General features: G+C 37.0%; 1 protein-coding gene across 1 annotated transcript in view; it reads right to left on the reverse strand.

The window, feature by feature from the left end:
* The window catches only part of PGR (progesterone receptor), an 82100-nt gene that overhangs the window by 42666 nt on the left and 16935 nt on the right, over nucleotides 1-22499 (reverse strand). The window contains exon 3 of the mRNA XM_039470936.2: nucleotides 9279-9395. Within this exon, the coding sequence (XP_039326870.1) occupies nucleotides 9279-9395 (117 nt within the window). The remainder of the gene's footprint in view (nucleotides 1-9278; nucleotides 9396-22499) is intronic.

Genomic DNA, 22499 nt, shown 5'->3' on the forward strand with positions numbered 1-22499 from the left:
AAAATTTTAAGCAAAGAAATGAGAATGAATACTCTGAGGACTATCTCCAGCTTAGCATGTGTGAGATGGTATTTAGGGTAAACGACCAGACTGATGAGAAAGACACCAGTTGGCTGTAGGGTTCGCATGCAGTAAACTCGGGGAGCAATGTGAGAGGTGCTGTTTCTGGGAGATGCTGACTCAAAGGCCAGGATTGGGGTGGAAATGTGATGCCTATAAGGGGAAGGTTATGAGAGGTCTAGAGAAGTAAGTGGTAGCCATCACCCACAGTAGATCATGCCTTAAAGAGGGAAAATGACTTCTGTTCATAGAGTATTAAAGGCACAGAGCAGGACTCTATACTTCCAGAAAAGGTACTATGTCCTAAATTCAAGAATTTTGCAATTCTTCAGAAGACTTGTAGCCTTATTGGCTGTCAAGTGCAGGAGAAGAGAACAAAAAACAATAAAAATCTTTACTACACAACCCATACTCTCTAGCCCAGCAAGTTATTCTCTTTGTCAAGAGAAGTGGTTGAATCTAGGTGGAGGAGGAGGTAAGGGGAGGAGAGAAACTGGCTTTCTAATACGACCTTTTAAAATGTGAAGATAAGGCTCTATACCAAAAAGGAAAACAGAAAAAAAGAAAAACTCATAAAACCTGTAACTGTGGATTTTAAAAAATTTCCACAAAGATAACTATTCATTTAATTATTCTTTTATGTAGAAAGCTACTTATTTTTGAAAGAGCTTATACTAGTTTAGCATTTTACAACTGCAAAATATAAAACTGTACTCATTTCAGAATATTTTTGTGAGTCATCAAACAAAAATGTTTTCTAGAGGAAAGAAGATGGAAGCAGAACACCTAAAGTAGAAGATATATTACCATCTTTAAGGGTGTAACTATCTTCCCACTCAGTGCTGTACAGCAGTGAACTAAAGCAAAAGTTCACTGTGACCTGTTGAAGGTAGGGAAGTGATTCATTAAAAACAAGAATCATATGCAATGAAGAAATCAAATAACTCAAACATAATTTTTATAATCAAAACATAGCCACCAAAGCAGATAAGAACAAACTGCTCTGAACAAAATCTATGTCATGACATGTCAAAACATATTTATGAGCTCTATTAGCCTACTGTAAGATTTTATTACATCTTTTAAAAGCATTCTAATACTCTGTCATGTTTTATCTTTTGTTATTAAAATGGTCTTTGTCAGAAATGAGAATTCTCAACCATAACAGCATGGTTTTGGTATAAAAAGAGAGACAGACCAATGGAACAGAATATAGAACCCAGAAATAAATCCATGCATTAACAGTCAATTCATTTTTGACAAAGGTGCCATGAACATACACTGGGTAAAGGGCAATCTCTTTAATAAATGGTACTGGGAAAACAGACTACCTATATGCAGAAAACCAAACTTAGATCACTATCAACCACATACAAAAATAAAATCAAATGGAATAAAGACTTAAGTCAAAGACCACAAACTACAAAAGTACTACAAGAGAAGTTTGGGAAACTGCTTCGAGACATTGGTCTGGGCAGATATTTTTGTAGTAAGACCTCAAGGCATAGGCAATCAAGGCAAAAATTGACAAATGGAATTTGATCAAGCTAAAATGCTTCTGCACAGCAAAGGATAAAATCAACAAAGTGAAGAGAAAATCTAAAGAATGAGAGAAAATATTTGCAAACTATTCATTTAACAAGGAATTAATAATCAGAATATGTAAGGAACCCAACTCAATATCAAAAAACAAGTAATCCGTTTAAAAATGGATAAAATGTTTCAACAGGAATTTCTCAAAAGAAGATACATAAACGCCAATAGATAGATGAAAAAATGCTCAACATCACTAATCATTGGAGAAATGCAAATCAAACCCGCAATAAGATATCATCTTACCCCAATTAAAATGGCTGTTACTAAAAAGACAAATGCTGGTGAGGATATGGAGAAAGAGGAATGTTCATACACTGTTGGCAGTAATCTAAATTAGTATTGCAACTATGGAAAACAGCAGGGAGATTCCTAAAACTTAGAACTGCTAAAAGGAAGAAAATTGGTATATTGAAGAAATATTTGCATTCACGTGTTGATTGCAGCACTATTCATAATAGTCATTTACCCCTCCTGTGAGGAGATCCTGGTGCAGGGGGACCCTCTCTATTCCATGCCAATGCAGATCTCTAGCCATCTGGAGCACCTGCTCTCCTGGATCAGGAGCTTAGGATGCACCCCATGCAGAGCAGTTGGAGATGAGAAGGTTTCCCAGCTTCATGTCTATGTACAACCCTAGGTGCTTGGTGGCCACCCACTATATTCTTTCTCAGCACTAGTGTTTGTGCCTGCCATCAGGTCACCAGCAGGTGGACCTGCTTGGTCCAAACCTGCCCTTTGTGGCTCCCATTTCCCTAGGCTGACCAGGGAGTTAAGACTACTGTGCATCCTACAAATCAGCCCATTGCCTGAGGCAATGGAGAGCTTCTGCTAGTAAACAAGGATCAAGTATATATCTAGCCATGTTGGTCACAGCCAGCTCTTACCTATAAGTGCCATCTATGGGCTTGTGGGATGACCTGCTGAAAGAAGTATATAGGGCTGTAGAATCAAAGTGAAAAGACCCTACCCAACATTCTTTAGAGGCATAACCGCTAGAAAAGAGGGAAAAGGGAAACAAAAAAATAATTATTTTTGGAAAGAAAAAGAAAAACTCCTACCCACATGAAAATAATTACAAAAATTCAAAGTGCCTGTGTCTGCAGATGAGAAGAAACTAGTGCAAGAATTCTGGCATAATGAAAAATCTGACTGTAGTGACATCACCAAAGGATTACACTAGCTCTCCAGCAATGGTCCCTAACCAAGATGGACACTCAGAAATGACAGATAAATAATTCAAAGCATGAATTGCAAGGAAGCTCAGTGTAATCCAAGACAAGGTTGAAAATCAACAGAAAAAAACTTACAACGCAATCCAGGAAAATAAGGAATGAACATCTTAAAAAAATCATTAATAGCTTCTGGAATTGAAAACCTCAAGGAATTTCAAAATATAATTGAAAGCTTTATCAGTAGACTGGACCAAGCAGAAGAAAAAATTTTAAAGCTTGCAGGCTGACCTTGTGAACTAATTCAAACTAATAAAAATAAAAAATAATTATTTTAAATGAGCTGTTTTTGAGAAATGTAAGATTATATAAAGTGTTGTTGGCATTCCTGAGACAGCAGGATAAAAAGCAAACAAACTGGAAAATATATTTGAGGGAATAATTTTAGAAAACTTTCCTATTCTTGCTAGAAATCTGGAGAACATCTGTGAGATACCATAAAAATGAACATCACCAAGGTATAAATCTTAAAGGCAGCTAGAGAAAAGTGAGGATCACGTACAAAGAGAACCTCATCAGGATAAGAGCAGACTTCTCAGTGGAAAGGTTAAAAGCTAGGAGAGATTGGGGACCTATTTTCAGCATTCTTAAAAGAAATTTCAAGAATTTCATATCCTGCCAAACTATGCTTCATAAGAAAAGGAAAAATAAAATCTTTTCCAGGTAATCAAGTGCTAAAGGAATTTGTTACCACTAGACCAGTCTTACAAGAGATACATACAAGGGAGTTCTAAACAAAGAAACAAAAGAACCATACCCGCTTCATCATAAACACACTTAAGCACATAGCCTGCATACTCTACAAAGCAAGAACACAACAGAAACAATGAAGCAAACAGCTAACAACTAAACAAGGGATCAAAACCTCACATATCAAAATTAACCTTGAATGTAAGTGGTCTAAATGCCTGATACGGTTTGGTTCTGTGTGCCCAACCAAATCTCATGTTGAATTGTAATTCTTAATGTTTGGGGAGGGAGGTGATTAAATCATGGGGGCAGATTTCCCCTTGCTGCTGTTGTGATAGTGAGTTCGTTCTCAGGAGATCTGATGGTTTAAAAGTGGGTGGCCCTTCCCCTCTTACTCTCTCCCTCTCTCCTGCTGTGCCCTGGTGAGAAGATGTGCTTCTTTCCCATTTGCCTTCCATGATAATTTAAATTTCCTGAGGCCTCCTAGCTATGTTTTCTGTTAAGCCTGAAGAACTGTGAGTCAATTAAATGTCTTGTCTTCATAAATTATAGTCTCAGGTAGTTATTTGTAACAGTATGAGAACAAACTAATACAGAAAACTGGTACTGGGAGAGTGGAGCACTGTTAGAAAGATATCCAAAAATGTGGCAGTGACTTTGGAACTGAGTAATGCGCAGAGGTTGGAACAGTGTGCAGGGCTCAGAAGAAGACAGATTTGGAAATGTTTGGAACTTCCTAGAAACGTGGTAAATGGTTGTGACCAAAATGCTGACAGCGATATGGACAATGAAGTCCAGGCTGAGTTGGTCTCAGATGGAGTGAAAAACTTATTGGGAACGGAATAATGGTCACTCTTTCTATGCTTTAGCAAAAACACTGGTGGCATTTTGACCCTGTCCTAGAGATCTGTGGAATTTTGAACTTGAGAGGGATATTTGGGGTATTTGGTGGAAGAAATTTCTAAGCAGTAAAACATTCAAGATGTATGTGACCTGGTTGTTTCTAAATGGGTATGCTCATATTCATGAAAAAGAGATTATCTAAACATGAAACTTACATTTAAAAGTGAAGCAGAGGAAAAAAAAATTGTAACATTTGAAGCCTGGCCATGTGGTAGAAAAGAAAAAAACATTTCCTGGGAAGAAATTGGAACCTGCTGCAGAAATTTGCATTAGTAAAGAGAAGGCCAAAGTTAACAGTCAAGACAATGGAGAAAATGTCTCCAGGGCATTTCAGAGATCTTCACAGCAGCCCCTCCCATCACATTTCACCATATACAAAAATTACCTCAAGAAGGACTAAAGATTTAAATATAACACCTTAAAGCATAGGAAACCTAAAAGAAAATCTAAGGAATGTAATTCTGGACATCAGCCTTGGGGAATAATTTATGACTCAAAAGCAATTGCAACAAAAACAAAAATTGACAAGTGAGACCTAATTCCACAAAAGAGTTTCTGCACAGCAAAATGAACTATCAATGGAGTTAACAGACAACCTACAAAATAGGAAAACATAGTCACAAACTATGCATCCAACAAACGTCAAATACCCAGAATCTTTAAGGAACTTAAACAGTTGAACAAACAAAAAAACAGTATCACCAAAAAAAAAAAAAAAAAAAAAATCAAAATACTTGAATAGACACTTCTCAAAAGGAGATACACAAGCAGCCAACAAACATTTAAAACTGTTCCACATCACTAACATTAGAGATACACAAATCAAAATCACAATGACATACCATCTTACACCAGTCAGAATGAATATTTTTAAAAACTTATGCCAGGCATGGTGTCTCATACCTGTAATTTCAGCATTTTGGGAGGCTGAGGTGGGAAAAATCACTTGAGCCCATAGGTTTGAGACCTGACTGGGCAACATAGTGAGACTTCATCTCTACCAAAAAATAAAAATAAAAAATAAAAAGTTTGCCAGGTACGGTGGTGCGTGCCTATCATCTCAGCTACTCAGGATGCTGAAGTAAGAGGATCACTTGAGCCCAGGAGATTGAGACTGCGGTTAACCATCATCTGTTCCACTGCACTCCAGCCTAGGTGACACAGTGAGAGTCCAAATAAAAAAAGAAAACCCAAAAAAGCCTCAAAACCTAACAGATGCTGGTGAGGCTGTGGAGAAAAGGGAATACTTATATACTGTTGGTGGGAATGTGAATTAGTTCATCCACTGTAGCAGTCAGTTTGAGTACTTCTCAAAGAACTTAGAACTATCATTAGACCCAGCAATCCCATTATTAGGTATATATTCAAAAGAAAACAAATTGTTCTTCCAAAAAGACACATGCACTCACATGTTCATCACAGCACTAATCACAATAGTAAGGACCTGGAATTAACTAGGTGCCCATTAATAGTGGATTGAACAAAGAAAATGTGGTATATATACATCGTGGAATGTTACGCAGCCATGAAAAGAACAAAATCATGTCCTTTGCAGCAACATGGATGTAGCTGTAGGCCATGATCCTAAGCAAATTAACATAGGAACAAAAACCAGATACTGCATGTTCTCACTTATAAGTGGGAGCTAGACATTGAGAACTCATGAACATAAAAATGACAACAGTGGAAATTGAGAACTACTAGAGGAGGAAGGGAGAGGAAGAAAGGGTTGAAAAACTATGCTCAGTACCTCAGTACCTCAGTGATGGGATCAGATGCACGTTAAACATTAGTGTCACATAATATACCCAGGTAACAAATCTGCACATGTACCCATTGAAGCGAAAATGAAAGTTGAAAAAAACAAACATAGCTGTGATAGTTGGAAAAAAATGATCTAATACACTCTTTCCCAGAGTGTAACACATACTTATTTATGGTACACACACGGTTTTTAGGTGATATGTTAAATATGTATTTAAATAGTTAAGAATTTATCTTAATGTCTTTTAGAAAAAGACATTAAATGGCATATCAAATCCATGATTTCAGAGATATTGTTGCTTAGGAAGAAGCTAAGTAAAACAAAAATGTTCATTAGACAAATGAGTTCAGAAGTGATTCCCCTTCCTGATATGCCTGCTAACTAACTGTGCTTAGCATCTTTTCACAACACTCATCACGATTTGACATGTGTATTTGTTGCTCCTCCTCCCACAGTGTAAGATCTGTGAGGGCAGGAATTTTGTCCATTTTGTTTTAGGCTATATGCCCAGAACTTAGAATACCATCTGTTAACTAGAAAGGGCTCAGTATACAGTTATTGAAGAAGAGGGATGGGGTGCAAGTTAGAAAGTGATAGAGGGAGGAAGGAAAGAAGGAAAGGAGAAAAAGGAAGGGAAAGAAGGAAGGGAGGGAAATGAAAAGAAGACAAGGGGGACAGGGAGGAAGGGAGGGAGGGAGGGAGGGAGGGAGGGAGGGAAGGATTGATTGATTAGAGTTAAGCAAATAAGTAATATAAAAGGTTGAGAATGTAGCAATAGCTGTCAAATCTGCAGAGTATGGTTTGAGAAGCACAGGAATAACAGGCTGAAATAACAAGCAGTTTGGTTAGAGAAGATAATAAAGGATTATAGATACTTGATCAATGTACTGAAGGCCGGATGCAGTGGCTCACGCCTGTAATACCAGCACTCTGGGAGGCTGAGGCAGGTGGATCACCCGAGGTCAGGAGTTCCAGACCAGTTTGGCCAAGTGGTGAAACCTTGTCTCTACTAAAATACAAAAATTAGCCGGGCATGATGGCAGGTGCCTGAAATCCCAGCTACTTGGGAGGTTGTGGCAGAAGAATTGCTGGAACCCGGGAGGCAGAGGTTGCTGTGAGCGGAGATCGCACCATTGCATTCCAGCCTGGGTGACAGAGTGAGACTCTGTCTCAAAAATAAGTAAATAAATAAATAATATGCTAAAGCTCTATAATATTATGAGATAACATAATATTCTCTAGGTTGTATTGTTGATCCCCAGGAATATTCTGAAGCTTCTATCCAGAACTCTACCATTTCTATTCTTTGATAAAATTGGAGTCTTTTCAAGTCCTTGGGAAAACACTAAAGAGTAAAGATCTTAATGGAATCTAAGTTTCAGCATTAGAGGCTCTGCTATTTTCTAAGGCAATCATGCTGAGGAGAAAACAGTGGCTGTGCCAGAGCCACAATACCTTCAGGTCTTTCTTCCAGCTCCTACATTGAGTAGGTACGTGATTTTTGTGAGAAAGTTGTATTTTCTAAAATTTAGGTGGTTCCTTAAGACTTCTGAGTGGAAACAGAAATACAAGGAGATGGTAATTGAGGTGTAGGCCTCAAAAACAATTTTAATCTGCTGAGAGTGTGGGTTTATTTAGTTAATAGAACGTTATTGAGTACCTTCATAAGCCAGGCACTACTGCCAACCTAATCACTGCCCTTAAGTTAGGGAAAACAAATCTTTAATCCAGAAATTATAAAATTCTATGAGTGATCTAATTACATGAATTACTATAAAATGCCCAATATGTTACCCGGATGATTAATTTTGGCCCAGCATGTTTGCAAAAACAGAGATGACATCTGCATATTCTGTAAACTTGACAAGCATTGGTCTAAGTATAGCATTTCCCAAAGGAAGATACACATAACGTTATGGAACACAAGCTGTTTATAGTTGGTGCACTGAAGAAACATTTTTAGCATTAACGATTATGTAATATTTTTATTATGTTTTTTTTGTTTGTTTGTTTGTTTGTTTTTTTGAGACGGAGTTTCACTCTTGTTACCCAGGCTGGAGTGCAATGGCGCGATCTCGGCTCACTGCAACCCCCGCCTCCTGGGTTCATGCAATTCTCCTGCCTCAGCCTCCTGAGTAGCTGGGATTACAGGCATGCGCCACCATGCCCAGCTAATTTTTTGTATTTTTAGTAGAGACGGGGTTTCACCATGTTGACCAGGATGGTCTCGATCTCTTGACCTTGTGATCCACCCGCCTCGGCCTCCCAAAGTGCTGGGATTACAGGCTTGAGCCACCGCGCCTGGCCTATTATGTTTTAAAAAGTTTTATCTGGATGTAAAAGCCACCATTTCAAGACAGTGTTGTGCAGGGTGTTGGTAAGTGAAAAAACGCAGGGAGTAGGATTGTCTTGCATAACCGTGGCTTGCTTGATGTCCCTTACTCTGTTATGTTTTCATTCAAACTGTCTGTGATTATCTGACATTAATTTTTTAAATGTGTGCTATATTACTGTAAGTTTTAGAGATTCCAATAATAACAAAAATATGGGAAAAGGGATTTATTAATATAACTCTTCATCAGATGGATTCCTACCCCAATTCCAGTAATCTTGCTTTAATTAATCACTTGGAGAATCAGTTTTTGAGCTGAAAGGAACGTTAATGCTCTTGTTTTATAGATAAGTAGGCTAATGCCCAGGAAGGGCTGTGGTCACACAGGACGTGGGTGGCAAAGCCTAGACTTCAACACATGTTACTTAAGGACAGGTCAGTGCATTGCCCATAACCTCTACTTATAGGTAATATAGATGAATGGAGTTTTCTTCTCATAACAGACCGCAATGTGCTGGAATCCTGTAAAGTTAATGGAATGGTATTGCTTGCTTCATTCAGACACTCATATGTGCAGAGTCACTGCCAGTAACCAAGACGGATAAAACAAAACCAAGATGAATAAGAAATTACGATTTTCTGACACGCAGTTTTACAGTATAAAGATTACGCAGTATATTACTGATGAATACATCAGAGTTACCTCCAAGAACCATGCCAGCCTGACAGCACTTTCTAAGGCGACACGCTGGGCAGTTTTTTCTGCGGATTTTATCAACGATGCAGTCATTTCTTCCAGCACATAAGTAGTTATGCTGCCCTAAAAGAACCGAAATGAGTAAAAATTATTTATTAAATCTAAGAATCACTGGAAATTCTATGCAGTGACAACTGAAACAGAGACTAGATACACATCAGCAAGCATGTGACTCAGACAGCTTCCTGCCTGGCATGGCTGAATGTCGGTGAAGCTATAAAACTGCTCAGTACTTTACCTGTGCCTTTAGAGCCTAAATGAGGTGAACATAGCTGAAGAATCAATCCTGGGGCTGCTTTAAAAATCTTTTGCACAAGATTTCTGTCCATCTTCTTAATGGTGTCAGTATCAGATTGCCTTTAGATGTCATTTCAAGATTAATTACATGTTACTTACAAGCATTGTTTGCATGAGGTGGTCAAGTTCTAGTAAAACCTTTTCTTTCTGCCATCTTTGCCTTCAAGAAAACAGATACAGACTAAAGAACTGAAGAGGCCTCCGAAGTAGAACTTTTAAAAAAATCTAAATGCTTAGTTCTACTGGAAAATTCCAGAGTTGGTTCTGTCTTAAAGGAGTCAATGCTTGGGAAGAGCATGTAAAAAAAAAAGTCATTTATTGTACTGAATTTAACGCCTGTTTTATTTTGTACACACATGAGAAAATACCTTGAACAGAAATAATGATAAAGGAAGAACAGACTAAAACAGAAAGAAGTACTCAATAAAGAATAGAAGACTTATAGAAGTACAGATAATACCCATCGCACATCAGCCTGGGTCACTTTGTGTAAAGGAAACTACATATGCCTTTAAAAAGGCCTGGCACATAAATGTAATATCCAACAAAAATGATTTTCAACCACAGATATGTTAGTAAGGCATAGAACAATATACTTTATTTATATTGAGCAAAAATGAAAAATAATTCAGCTTAAACATGTAAATGTGAATTAACTGGAAGATTTACTTTTGTCGACACTCTTTTTTGCCAATAAATTCATTTAAAACTGTGAGTCTTTTAATATCATCAGCCTACTTCAGCCTACTTATACTTCTGAAGTGTGACAAATAATTTTAAAAGATCATAGAGTATTCCTATAGTATTTTACATTAGTTAAGATTAAAATAAGAGTCTTCTGGCCAAAGTTTGTAGTAAAGGAATTCAGAGGTACCTAAAACATGTACTTAACCAGGGGAAACGATCAGCCTAAATGGCAAAGGGTAAAAATGCCAAAAGGCCTACCTCTGTGACAGCTGATAAAAAGAAGGTTCCTGACCTCGGGTATTTCTGGAAAAGCACAAATATTATTTTCTTAAACATGTATGCATCTATAAACTTGACAACGCTTTCAAAAAGTGGGCAAAGAATATGAATAGACACTTCTCAAAAGAAGACATCTATGCAGCTGACAAACATGTGAAAAAAAGATCGTCACTGGTCATGAGAGAAATACAAATAAAAATCACATGGAGATGCCATCTCACACCAGTTAGTATGGTGACCATTAAAAAATCAGGCACATGTACTGATTTGTATGTGGCATATATGTGTGTGTGTGTGTATATATATATATATATATATATATATATATATATATATATACCATGAATACTATACAGCCATAAAAAAGGATGAGTTCATGTACTTTGCAGGGACATGGATAAAGCTGGAAACCATCATTCTCAGCAAACTGACACAGAACAGAAAACCAAACACAGCATGTTCTCACTTATAAGTGGGTGTTGAACAATGAGAACACAGGGACACAGGGAGGGGAGCATCAGACACTGGGCCTGTCGGGGGATGTGGGGCTAGGGGAGGGACAGCAGGGAGTTGGGGGCTAGGGGAGGGATAGCATTAGGGGAAATACCTAATGTAGATGACGGGGTGATGAATACAGAAAACCACCAGAGCAAGTGTATACCTACGTAACAAACCTGCACATTCTGCACATGTACTCCAGAACTTAAAGTGCAATTAAGTAAATAAATAAAATGGCTTAACAGCAGCAAATATTTTTTTTCATTCCTAAATGCTGTGAATTCTTTCCTGATCTTCCGAATCATTTGCTTCAGGTTATTTCTTTCCCCACCTGTCCCACTGCTTCATATTTTGGGGGTTCTCTTTTCTGACTCTTTACCTATCTTTCCAATAAGTTCCATTTGCTAACCCCTCTTCCTTTGCTTATTCTTTATATGTTGTGTGCCACTGCACACACCTTGTGGGTATTCTCATTATCTTTTGACAGTCCCCAAATCTCAGTATGAGCTCTGACCTTCCAGTCATTTCTCTAGGTACCTCAAACTCAATATATATGAAATACAATTTAGTGGTTATCTGTTGAAATTATATAATGAATTGTATTATTAGAGAAATTCTGTAAGAAAACAAGGAAATTCAAAACAGAAAATAACCTACAATTTGATAACAATGCATCTATTCTAATGTTTGCTTCTTTCTTGCTATGGTTTGAATGTTTGCATTCCCTTCAAAATTCATATTGAAACTTAATCCGCAATGCAACAATATTAGGAGGTAGGGACTTTGCCTTCAGGGATGGAATCAGACCCCTTCTAAAAGGGCTTGAGGGAGCGAATTTGGTCCTTTTTGGCTTTTCTGACATGTGAAGATATAGCAAGGGGCACCATCTTGCAAGAAGAGAGCAAGACTTTACCAGACATGGAATCTGTGCCACCTTGTTCTTGGCCTCTCAGCCTTTAGAACTGTCAGAAAATATTCCTGTTTTCATAAATTGCCTAGTCTAAGGAATTTTTGTTGCTGTAGTGGAACAGACTAAAATATTTCCAAACTGTCTATACAAATCTAAATGGTACTTAATATCTATTTGTTAATATTTAAGTGAATATATGTATACTTTTATAAAACTCTCATTCATTCAACAAGTACTGAGTATCTACCATATCCCAACACTATTTACTGCATAATCCATATTTTCCCTGCTAAATTAAAATGCCATCTTAATTGCTGATTCTATATTGTAGTACTGAAGAGCACAGTTACAGAGGCCAGACTGTTTGTTCAAAGCTCAGATCTGCGAATTACTATCCACAAAAGAAAAATAATAAAAGAACAACAGACAATTATTAAGCATGTACTATGTGCCAGGCATTGTTATAAGCTACTGACATGTATTAACTCATTTAAACATCAAAGCAACCTTGGGAGGTATTATTATTTTATAGAGAGTTAACTGAAGCATCTAGAAGTTAAATAGCATGCTCAAGGTCACACAGTTAAACATTATCTTGAGAGGTAGTATAGAAAGTTAAGCCTATGGTCTCTGAAGTACTATTTAAGTGTGAATGTCAATCTCATCACTTAGTAGCTGGATGACATTTAGCAATTAAAATGAAGATAACATTAGTACCTTGGATTGGAGCTAAAGAATATGCAAGCTCATGTAAGAGCTTAGAATAGTCTGGCACATAGCAAGAACTTCACAAATGTTTACTATAATTATGACTATCACACTCTTAAATCTCAAGTATAGTTAGATCTTTTCTAGATGTGTCCAAGGAGTCTCTAGTCAAGTTACTCAGTTTTAAAGGCAACTTAAAGATATTCTCAAACATGCATAAAATTGGGAAATAAGGCCCCAGTACACTCTTCCTGAAGATGTAATCCAGTCAACAATAGATGAGTTATAGCAGAGAATGTATGAGGTAGGAAGTCTGGTATGAAGAGACTGATGATAAGTACCAAATAAATTTAAACATAAGTATAAATAAGGAAATTATAGTTACTAAACAGAATGCAATTCTTATAAGTGCGGAAGAAAAAAAGGACTTTGAAGCCTGATATTTAAAGTTTGAGTGGGAAGGAAAATTTTTGACAATTAAGGGCACTGGCATAAAGTCACGACCTTGAGGGGTTGGCACAACTCATATCATTGTTGACTGCATGTGACAGACTGGAACAGTTTAAAGAAATCTGGAAGCTCAATCCACTCTAACTTTTCATCATCTTTAACACTATATGAGCCATCAAAACTTCCAAGTAGATGCATTATCATGCAAACAAAACATAGGGGGTATAGAGGTTAATCTTCTCAAGCAATTTTTTGGCTAAAGAAATGCTGCAGCCAGCCAGTTCCAACTAGAGCTGACCAAGATAATTTGGCATGGAGCCCACGCATTGCCTCTGAACCATAATGCATGCCAAGGACTCAGAGCCACCAAGAATGCAATGAATACAGAGGGAGCCACTCAATCCATGTGTCACTCCATCAGGTACCTGGCTGTATATGCAGGTGAAGAAAGGTCAGGCACAAATGCATTATCCCTGTCACAACATTTTCCCCAGAAATCTAGAAAAAGATGAAAATCTCACATAACATCAGTTGCTACCATTTTTCTTCAGACAACAGTTCCCAGTCTATATTCTGGTTTTGAGAAACACATCCATGTCTAGATCCACTTGCTCTTGTGTCATAAATCTTGGGTTGATGGCTCAATTGCATATTATTGCTTCTCCTCAGTCCAATAAAACGTTGTCACTATTCGACAAGCGTAAAACAAGTCACTGAAGTTTAATAAAACCACTCAGAGCATTCCATTTGCTGCCATGTTTGCTATTTACCTACATTGTCACCACCAGGAGTCACAAGACATTTATGAGCACTTGTAAGCTATAAGCCACCACAAACAAGTTACATGGCATAATGATAAATAGGAGAGTTCACTCCAGTAGGAGCTGCTATCTAGCTCTCTCTGTTAATGTACGCATCATCTGCCCCTTTGAAACCTGGGGAGCTGCAGTCTGAAGCCCTTAATAGAGCACTACACTTCCTCTTTCTCATTGCAAAACTGATCTGTTTTAGGGTGGGAAAAGCAGGGGGTGAGTACTAACTGTTATGTCTTTTCTTTCTAATCACATGCTCTTTCCCATGTTCTTTATGCTCCAGAGTACTAACATACTTGGATTACCCCCAAACTCTCATGCCTCTATGACTTGCCTCCCTTCCTTCCAATTTATCAACTGAAGAAAATCTCATCCATCTTTGAAGCCTTGGCTTAACTGCTCCCCTCATCTGGTCTTACCTGACTGCTCCCAGAAAGGCTGTAGACATTTCTTCTGTGTACCAACCGCACATTTAATGTGTTCCTGTTGTGTACTGTGTGCCTATAGCTACTAGGTTCTATGAGAGTGGGAACTAATTAATTTGATACTTTAACTTTTGTGTCGAATACAGTTTGATAAATATTTGTTAGGTAAGTATATACACAATTATACCTATTATTTCACAAATATACCTATTGTATTTGTAAATATAGTTATACTCTACAAAATAAGACATAATAGTTCACTTATTGTCATATATAGTATAGTGACTTGCTTCAGAATTTTTAGCCCCTTTTAAATTTTTTTAAGAATGCCTTTTATTCAGCAATTTCTTATGTTTTTATAGTAATGGTCCATAATTAAATGTGAAATCTAATAAGCTTATTTTTAACAATAATTCCCAAGTGTTACTCTTATTAAAAAACTATATTCTGTGAAAATGAAAGCACTATGAAAATGTGAGTAGATCATTTTATTTGCCTAGTGACATGCAAAAATTTTAGATAAATAACAAAATTCCATTTTAAAGGAAATAAAATATCTTTATTGTAAACAAGGGACTTAACTGTAAAATAAGAAATCTATATTGTTTGCATTGATTCTCAATATGAGCACAAGTGAACATATTTCTCTTGGGTCAGAGAAAGGTCACAATTTTTCATGACATTTTGAAAAGGAGGGAATAATATGGCAGGAGAAATGATTATAATATATGTTCAATAGTTTAAAGAATAAAATAGTGAAAGTCAGTATGGTATGACCTACAAATCATGGACTTGAGGCAACATGAGCTGGTGCATATGAGGGCAATCCTTCTGCCACACACACAGAAATACTGGATAAAATATAATAGAAACATGTTGCTTAATTACAGGGAAAACAATTACAGGGAAAAAAGGTGGGTAAATCTCTAAAAGCTAGAAAAGAAAAAAGAAAAGAAAGCCAGAGGAACAAACTTAAGTGGACTCTGCAGGGATCCAAAAAGATCACAGAAACAGATATAAGAAATGCCTAAAAGATAAGAACTGGGGTTTGAAGCCCCCCGTGAAGGGATTGGATATGTTACTTCAGTACCAGTGAAAGAGAGTGGCAGGAACTGAACTACATACATAAAAATGTAGAACCTTAAAAGGCTGCCTTAGTGATGAAAATAGAGCTAGAAAACACTATAAGGAAAATGCCAGGAAATCTGTCCAAAACTCAGGGTGAGGACAAAAAATAATTTATGACTAAAAACAACATAAAATAGAATATTGGCCTTTAATGGAAGGTGAATTTTCACTGTCACATGGTACAGGGACCTGGACCAAGGAACAAGGACTGATACAAGACCAGTGAAATTGCCAGGGTCCTTCGAGGGGCAAATGAAAAACTTATCTGTAGGGACAGGTGTGTACACATGCAAAACATAAAAGATTTGTACAAGAATATTCATAGCAGCAGTATTCATAATAGCCTCAATCTGAAAACAACCCAAATGATCACCTATAGCATAATGTATAAGCAAATGGTTTTATTAATTCAATGCATTATTATACAGCAATGAGAATGAATGTCTAGCTCCATGCAAAATGTAGATGAACTACATAAGTATAATGTTGTGTAAAATAAGCAGACACAGAAAAATACTATATGATTCCATTAGTATTAGTTCATACATAGTTCATACCATCCCCATTAAGTTTTAACATAGTTCAAACCAATCTATGATGTTAGAAATTGGGATGGTGGTTACTTTGGGGAATGATTGGAAGGGGCAAAATGGAGTTTCTGGGAACCTAATGCTCTTTAAACTTTTTGTTCTGGGTGAAAATAACACGGTTTCATTTACCTACTGATAATCCATAAACTCTACATCTTTAATTTGAGTGCTTTTCTGAAAATATTTATCAATAAAGTTTCTTTCTTTTAAAAAATGGCTCCAGCTAAAAGGGCAACTTAGAGGGTATTGTGATCCAACAGAATCTGTGTAGGGTCAGTCAGTGGAAGTCCACAAGCAGAGGGTCACAGTTGTGTCCAGAGAGGACAGGTGTCTCCTGGATTATAGGATTACAGTTAGAGCTTCTCAGTAAAATAACTCCATAAATCTCACCAAAGTATCCCACTAGGGGAAGAGCAGCCTGTAATCACCCACCAAACACGGATAATCCCAGTGACAGTCAAATTCCTACTTCTTGTGTAAAACTGTGCTCTCTGTCTAGCCTCTCTTCCCACACCTTGGCCCTGGAAAGATAAAAATCAGCTGTCAATGGATCAGTGTGAGCAGGGTAAACTGAGAAGAAGCAGATCTTATTTGTTTTTCCCAGTAGGCTTCAAGCCCAAAGCAGTGAGTACTGAATTGGGGCAAAGAAGAAATCTAAATTTAGAAGAGGATTTGTAAACTTAGCTATAATGTTTCCCTGGGCATTTTGATTAGTGATACAGTTTGGCTTTGTGTCCCCACCCAAATGTCATCTTGAATTATAATACCATAATCTCCACGTGTTGTGGGAGGAACTCAGTAGGAGGTAACTGAATGATGGGGCTGGTTCCTCCCCATTGCTGTTCTCTGATAGTGAGTGAATTCTCATGAGATCTGATAGGTTTATGAGTCTAGCATTTCCCCTACTGGTAACTCATTCTCTCTCCTGCTGCCCTGTAAAGAAGGACATGTTTTTTTGTTTCCCTTTCTGCCATAATTGTAAGTTTCCTGAGGCCTTCCCAGCCATATGGAACTGCGAGTCAATTAAACCTCTTTCTTTTATGAATTACCCAGTCTTAGGTATTTCTTCACAGCAACATGAGAATAGACTAATGCAATTACTGAAATGAGATTGTTTTCCTGATTAAAGTCTATGGGAATGGCCCAAGATTTTATGCAGGAGATGGAAGAACTAGCCTACACAGCAGGTTTTGTTGTTAGAGGTAATAAAGCTGATACTAGTATTTGGAATACACACACACACACACACACACACACACACACGCACGCACGCAATACATATAGATAAAACAATTAGTAATTATTTTGATTTTGCTAGAAATATAAATGTAAACCAGTAATTCTCAGCTAGAGGCAGTTTTGTTCCCTTCCCCCACGAGGACATTTCGCAATACTTGGAGATAATTTTGGTTTATACAACTAGAGGGTAGGTATTATTGCAGAGAAGCCAAAAATGCTGCCAAACATCCCATAATGCACAGGACACCCCCCACAACAATTAGCTGGCCCAATAGGTCAATAGTGTGAGGTTGAGAAATCATGGTATAAACTGATAATCCCCTTACTTTTTCAAAAAGATATTTTTCAAAAGTATCTTTTTCAAAAAGATATTTTCTAGGTCTGTTCACTGAAAATGCCCAGAAGGAAAACCAACTCCAGCAGTGATTCAGATTTTTACATCTAAAATAATTTTCATCTAAAAGGAACCAGAGCTCCTTGGAGAAATGACTGATCCAGGACTAGGGCAGGAAATGTGCAAGTTGAGCCTGGGATGTTTTGCTGTGACAGATAATGTGCTTTTACTGAGGGCTAACAAAATTGTGTCTCACTGACCACTGATTAAGTCAAACTAAGACCATTTGACATCGAAAAGAACTAGTTCAAGTGATTAAAACACAATGAACTCATATTTTTAAAAAAATCCTTGTGTATATTATGATGTGTAAGAAGAGAAAGAATGAGAAAAAGAAAAGGAACTCACTGGAAACTACTAGAGATTACTAGGGCATAAACTCACAACTTTGAAAATTAAAAATTAAAGGTAAAACAATTAAAGGTAAAAAGGTAATAATCTATTAGGCTTTCCATTATTCATTGTATTTTAAGATTATCAAATTGCCTTTTGGAAGAGAGAGAACTATTAAAAATATTTATAGCTGATAAAAGGGATAATAGAAATAGAAAATCATCCTTTTGCAATTACTAAGAAAATGGCCACCACTTGTCAGTTCTGAAAAGACAAGTAAAATTCTCCTCCATTTTCCAACTGCATAGCTGTGTGAGGCCACATTTTCTTCCTATGCTTCAAGCAAAACAACAAACTGTAACAGATTGACTGTAGATGCAGATATGAGAACCCAGCTATCTTCTATTTAGATAGACATTAAAATGACTTATAAAAATGTAAAACAGTGTCATTATCATCATTAAATTTTTTGGTTTGAAAAATTAGTATCTAATGGGTTTGCTTTTTAACAAGTTAATAAAAAGTTTTAAAACATGAGTTTTAATTTCTAACACAGTAAATACTGAGAGATATAATTCACATACACAAAAGCTCTTTGGGCTTGCAGCACTTTTTAAGCATATAAGGAGGTCATGAGATCAGTGTCTGAGAACTGCTGGCCTGTGTAGGGTTCTTGTCAAAATGTTTAACTGGCATATAATCATGTGGGGGGAAAATTAGACAAATCCAGGTGATGAAACTTTCTACAAAACAGCTGACCTGGACTCCTAAAAAATGCCAATGTCCTGAAAGACATCAAAAGGTGGGAGATCTAAGAAAACTAAATACAGTTGTTAACCAAGTAAAATACACAATTCCCAACTGGATCCTGAATGAAAAAAAAAAAATCCAAACACAGAACATTCTGGGAACAACCGAAGAAATTTTAATACTGGCTGAAAATTAGAAGAATTGTTTTACCAATGTTAAAATTTTGAGTGTGACAATATTGTAGTCATAATGGAAGATGTTCTTGTCCTTAGGACATGAATTTTGAAGTTTTAAGAGGGGAAATGTCATGATGTCTGCAACTCACCTTCAAATCGCCGATTATAGATATTCACTGTATATTCCTTAAAGTTTTTTGTATGTTTCCTGGAATCCAGCATACTCTGAAGATGCATGCAGAATGAAACAAAGGTTCAGACCAGTTTTGTACATTAGTAAGTCAGGGGACAGTCATATAAAATGAAATAAAGAGTGACTATCTAGCAGAGTGTGAAAGACAGCTGGACAGTAACAAACCAGTAAGTTTTAAAATATCTTCATGAGAATCCAAGGATTTTTGATAAAAGTGAAGGAAAAAGGTGTTGGGGAAGGGAGAGAAGGAAGGAAACAAAATCATATTGAGCATATTAGAGACCAATATACTAAGCATTTAACTGGTTTGTTTCATGTAATCTTACAACAAAGTAGATAAATATTTAATTTTCCCTAGAACAGCAGTCCCCAGCCTTTTTAGAACCAGGGACAGGTTTCATGAAAGACAAATTTTCCACAGACCAGGGTGGTGGTGGGATTGGGGGAAGTAGTGATTTCAGGATGAAACTGTTCCAGTTCAGATTATCAGGCATTAGTTAGATTCTCATAAGGAGCACAACCTAGATCTTTAGCATGCACAGTTTACAACAGGGTTTGCACTCTGATGAGAATCTAATGCCACCACTAGTCTGACAGTAGGTGCAGCTCATCTCGCACTGTGTGGCCTGATTCACAGCAGGAGGTGAGCAGCAGCTAAGGAGAATGGCAGAAGAAATGATAATATGTGTTCAGTAGTTTAAGGAATGAAATAGTGAAAGTCAGTATGCTATGACCCACAAATCATAGGCTTGTTCTAGGTTGGGGACCCCTGCTCTAGAAGAAACAGTAAAGTGCATGGAAATTCCCCAGAATAGAGCAGATCTAAATAGTCTTTGGACTAGAATCTAAGATGATAGAGAATATGCTGGCTAGAGAACAGACCACTGGGCACTGAAGATGAGATGTGAGCATCTGAGACCTTGAAGGTGATCCTGGGGAGGGTGACGGCACACTGGTGGGCAGCAGGGCAGAGAATAGCACCTCCTGTCTTTTACTCTAGTATGTTACTAAACTTCACCCTGAACTACAGTACACTAGAGGAATCCCAAGTTAGTCCAACCATCAAACAAGTACTTTGGTAGAAACTGGGCATATTTCTAACCTCTTACATATGTAAGAATTCATGTTGTCTTCATCCAAGAATAGCAACTCAACCTGATGGAGTTTTTGCCAATCCCAGCATTTAGTACTCAAAGAGGAAATCTAATATCCACCCAATTTTTATGTCTTAGTAGTTAACCAGTTTTATTAATCCTACTTAAATGCATATAGGGTGTTTTTCTTTTTATGAAATAATTAAAAAATTACCAATATATGCAAAGTTTTAGCTTTTTAAAATTATATTTACCTGGGATGCAGTGAGTCCTTTTCATCTAAAAAGTAAAACTTTTCATTTAACTGCTAAACTTACTTCTTTATCTATGTTCTACCACCTATTATTAGCTATGTAACCTGGAATGGATCATTTAACTTCTGGGTGCTACATTATCTTCATCTATACAATAACAGTTTAAAAGTTACTTTGTGGGTAACATAATGTATACAAAATCCATAGCACCATGACAGACACAGAATAAATGCTTAATAGGTAGTAATTATGACAGCTCAATAAACAAGTATTTCTTGAAAATCTGCCATGCACCAACATGTTCTAGGGGCTGATGACACAATATAGAAATGATCTTGTAAAAGTGATACATAAAAAAGAGCCATTTTCTATAATCAATTAATACTTTTTCTTGCCTTGTTTTTTAGTTTCTTCTTCATGATCACTGGATATTTATGGGTTGCGTATGTGCTCTCTATTCATCACATTTGTTGAACCACAGCATAGTGATGAAGCCATATGCTTTAGAGTCAAATAGACTTTCATTCAAATTCAGTGCTATCATTCTCTGCACCATGATAAAATTATTTAATCAAATTCTCAGTTTTCCCACTTACACAGATACACATTTTACAAGGCTGTTACATGGATTAAATGAGCTAAAATAGATGAAATGTTAGCACAATGACTGGCACATAATAAAAACAATAAATCATAGCATGTAATTTTTACCAGTTGACCGTCTTCCCTTCATTCTGAAGTAACTCCTTAAATGTAAACTCTACATAACTGGTGTTATTCCCTGTTCTTTATGACTGCCAATGTGGATTTTAACTCTGTTATTCCATTTTGGATCATCCTTCGGTATTTTCTTGTCTCATCCAGTTAAGCTTTTACTAATCTGGTTGTTTCTTTATGACACCCAGTCTTGTTTCACAGATACTGTTGTTTCTGTAATAATTCAAAGCATATTATCCAAGTTTTTCTTTTTTTTTTTCTAGCAAATACATTTTAGGTATACTTTTCCTAAGATTGAATCTGCCAGTTACTGATGTTAAATGTTACTAATGTTAAATGAGACAACTTGACAACACTCTGGGGGTGGGTGGGATGTGTTAAGTGAGACACTGGCAGTCACCGAGGTTTGGTAGGTTTCAGGATATTCATGGAAGCTGAAATGGGTGAGAGGAGTAGGGAGTGTTAGGGAAAGGAATTAGAGAGGAAAGAAGAAATTGCTAAGATGCTAAGAGATGACGAAGGTTGAGGATGCCGAGTAAGGCTAGAGTTGGCTAGCCCAGGGAAAAAAGTAGTAGACAGTACAATCAGAGCGCAACAGAACTCAGATCCTGTACAGAGCCTTGAAGGCCACTGTAAGAGCTTTGATTTACAGTGCCACTGGAGACATTGGAGCAGAGAGGTAACATGATCTGACTTATATTTTAACAGTATTAAATTGGCTTCTAGCTTGAGGGCACATTCTCAACCTCTGGATTCTAGGAGGGCAAGGTTAGAAATGAGAATACCAGAAGACCACTGCCTTATGTCCAAAGAAGAATAAGAGTGATTTGAACCAAAGTGGTCAGTGGAGGTAGTGATAAGAGGTCAGGTTCTGGATATTTTCTGAAGGAGAAGCAAGAGTACTGTTTGGTGGCATAGTCCATTTTTTTTTTCTTCCCGTCAATTCTCTTAAATAGAATTCTTTCTGACTGTGAATCAGCTTCATCTGTCTTTCCTGGAGCTGCTCTACTCCTCTCTTTCTACATAAAACAATCCCTCTGGATCTTTTCCAAATGCCCTAATTATTCACATGTCTTCCAATTCATAAAACATGAAATTGTGTGAGGCATCTAGTTATATCCAACATCCATAATAATATAGTTAGCCAACAGTAAGCATTTAGAGAATGTAAATAACTATGTATTACATGTAAAATTTTTAAAAGAGCCACAATCATTTGACCTCATATACCAC

Source organism: Saimiri boliviensis, chromosome 6 (genome assembly GCF_048565385.1).
Source record: "Saimiri boliviensis isolate mSaiBol1 chromosome 6, mSaiBol1.pri, whole genome shotgun sequence".
Classification (NCBI taxonomy): Eukaryota; Metazoa; Chordata; class Mammalia; order Primates; family Cebidae; genus Saimiri; species Saimiri boliviensis.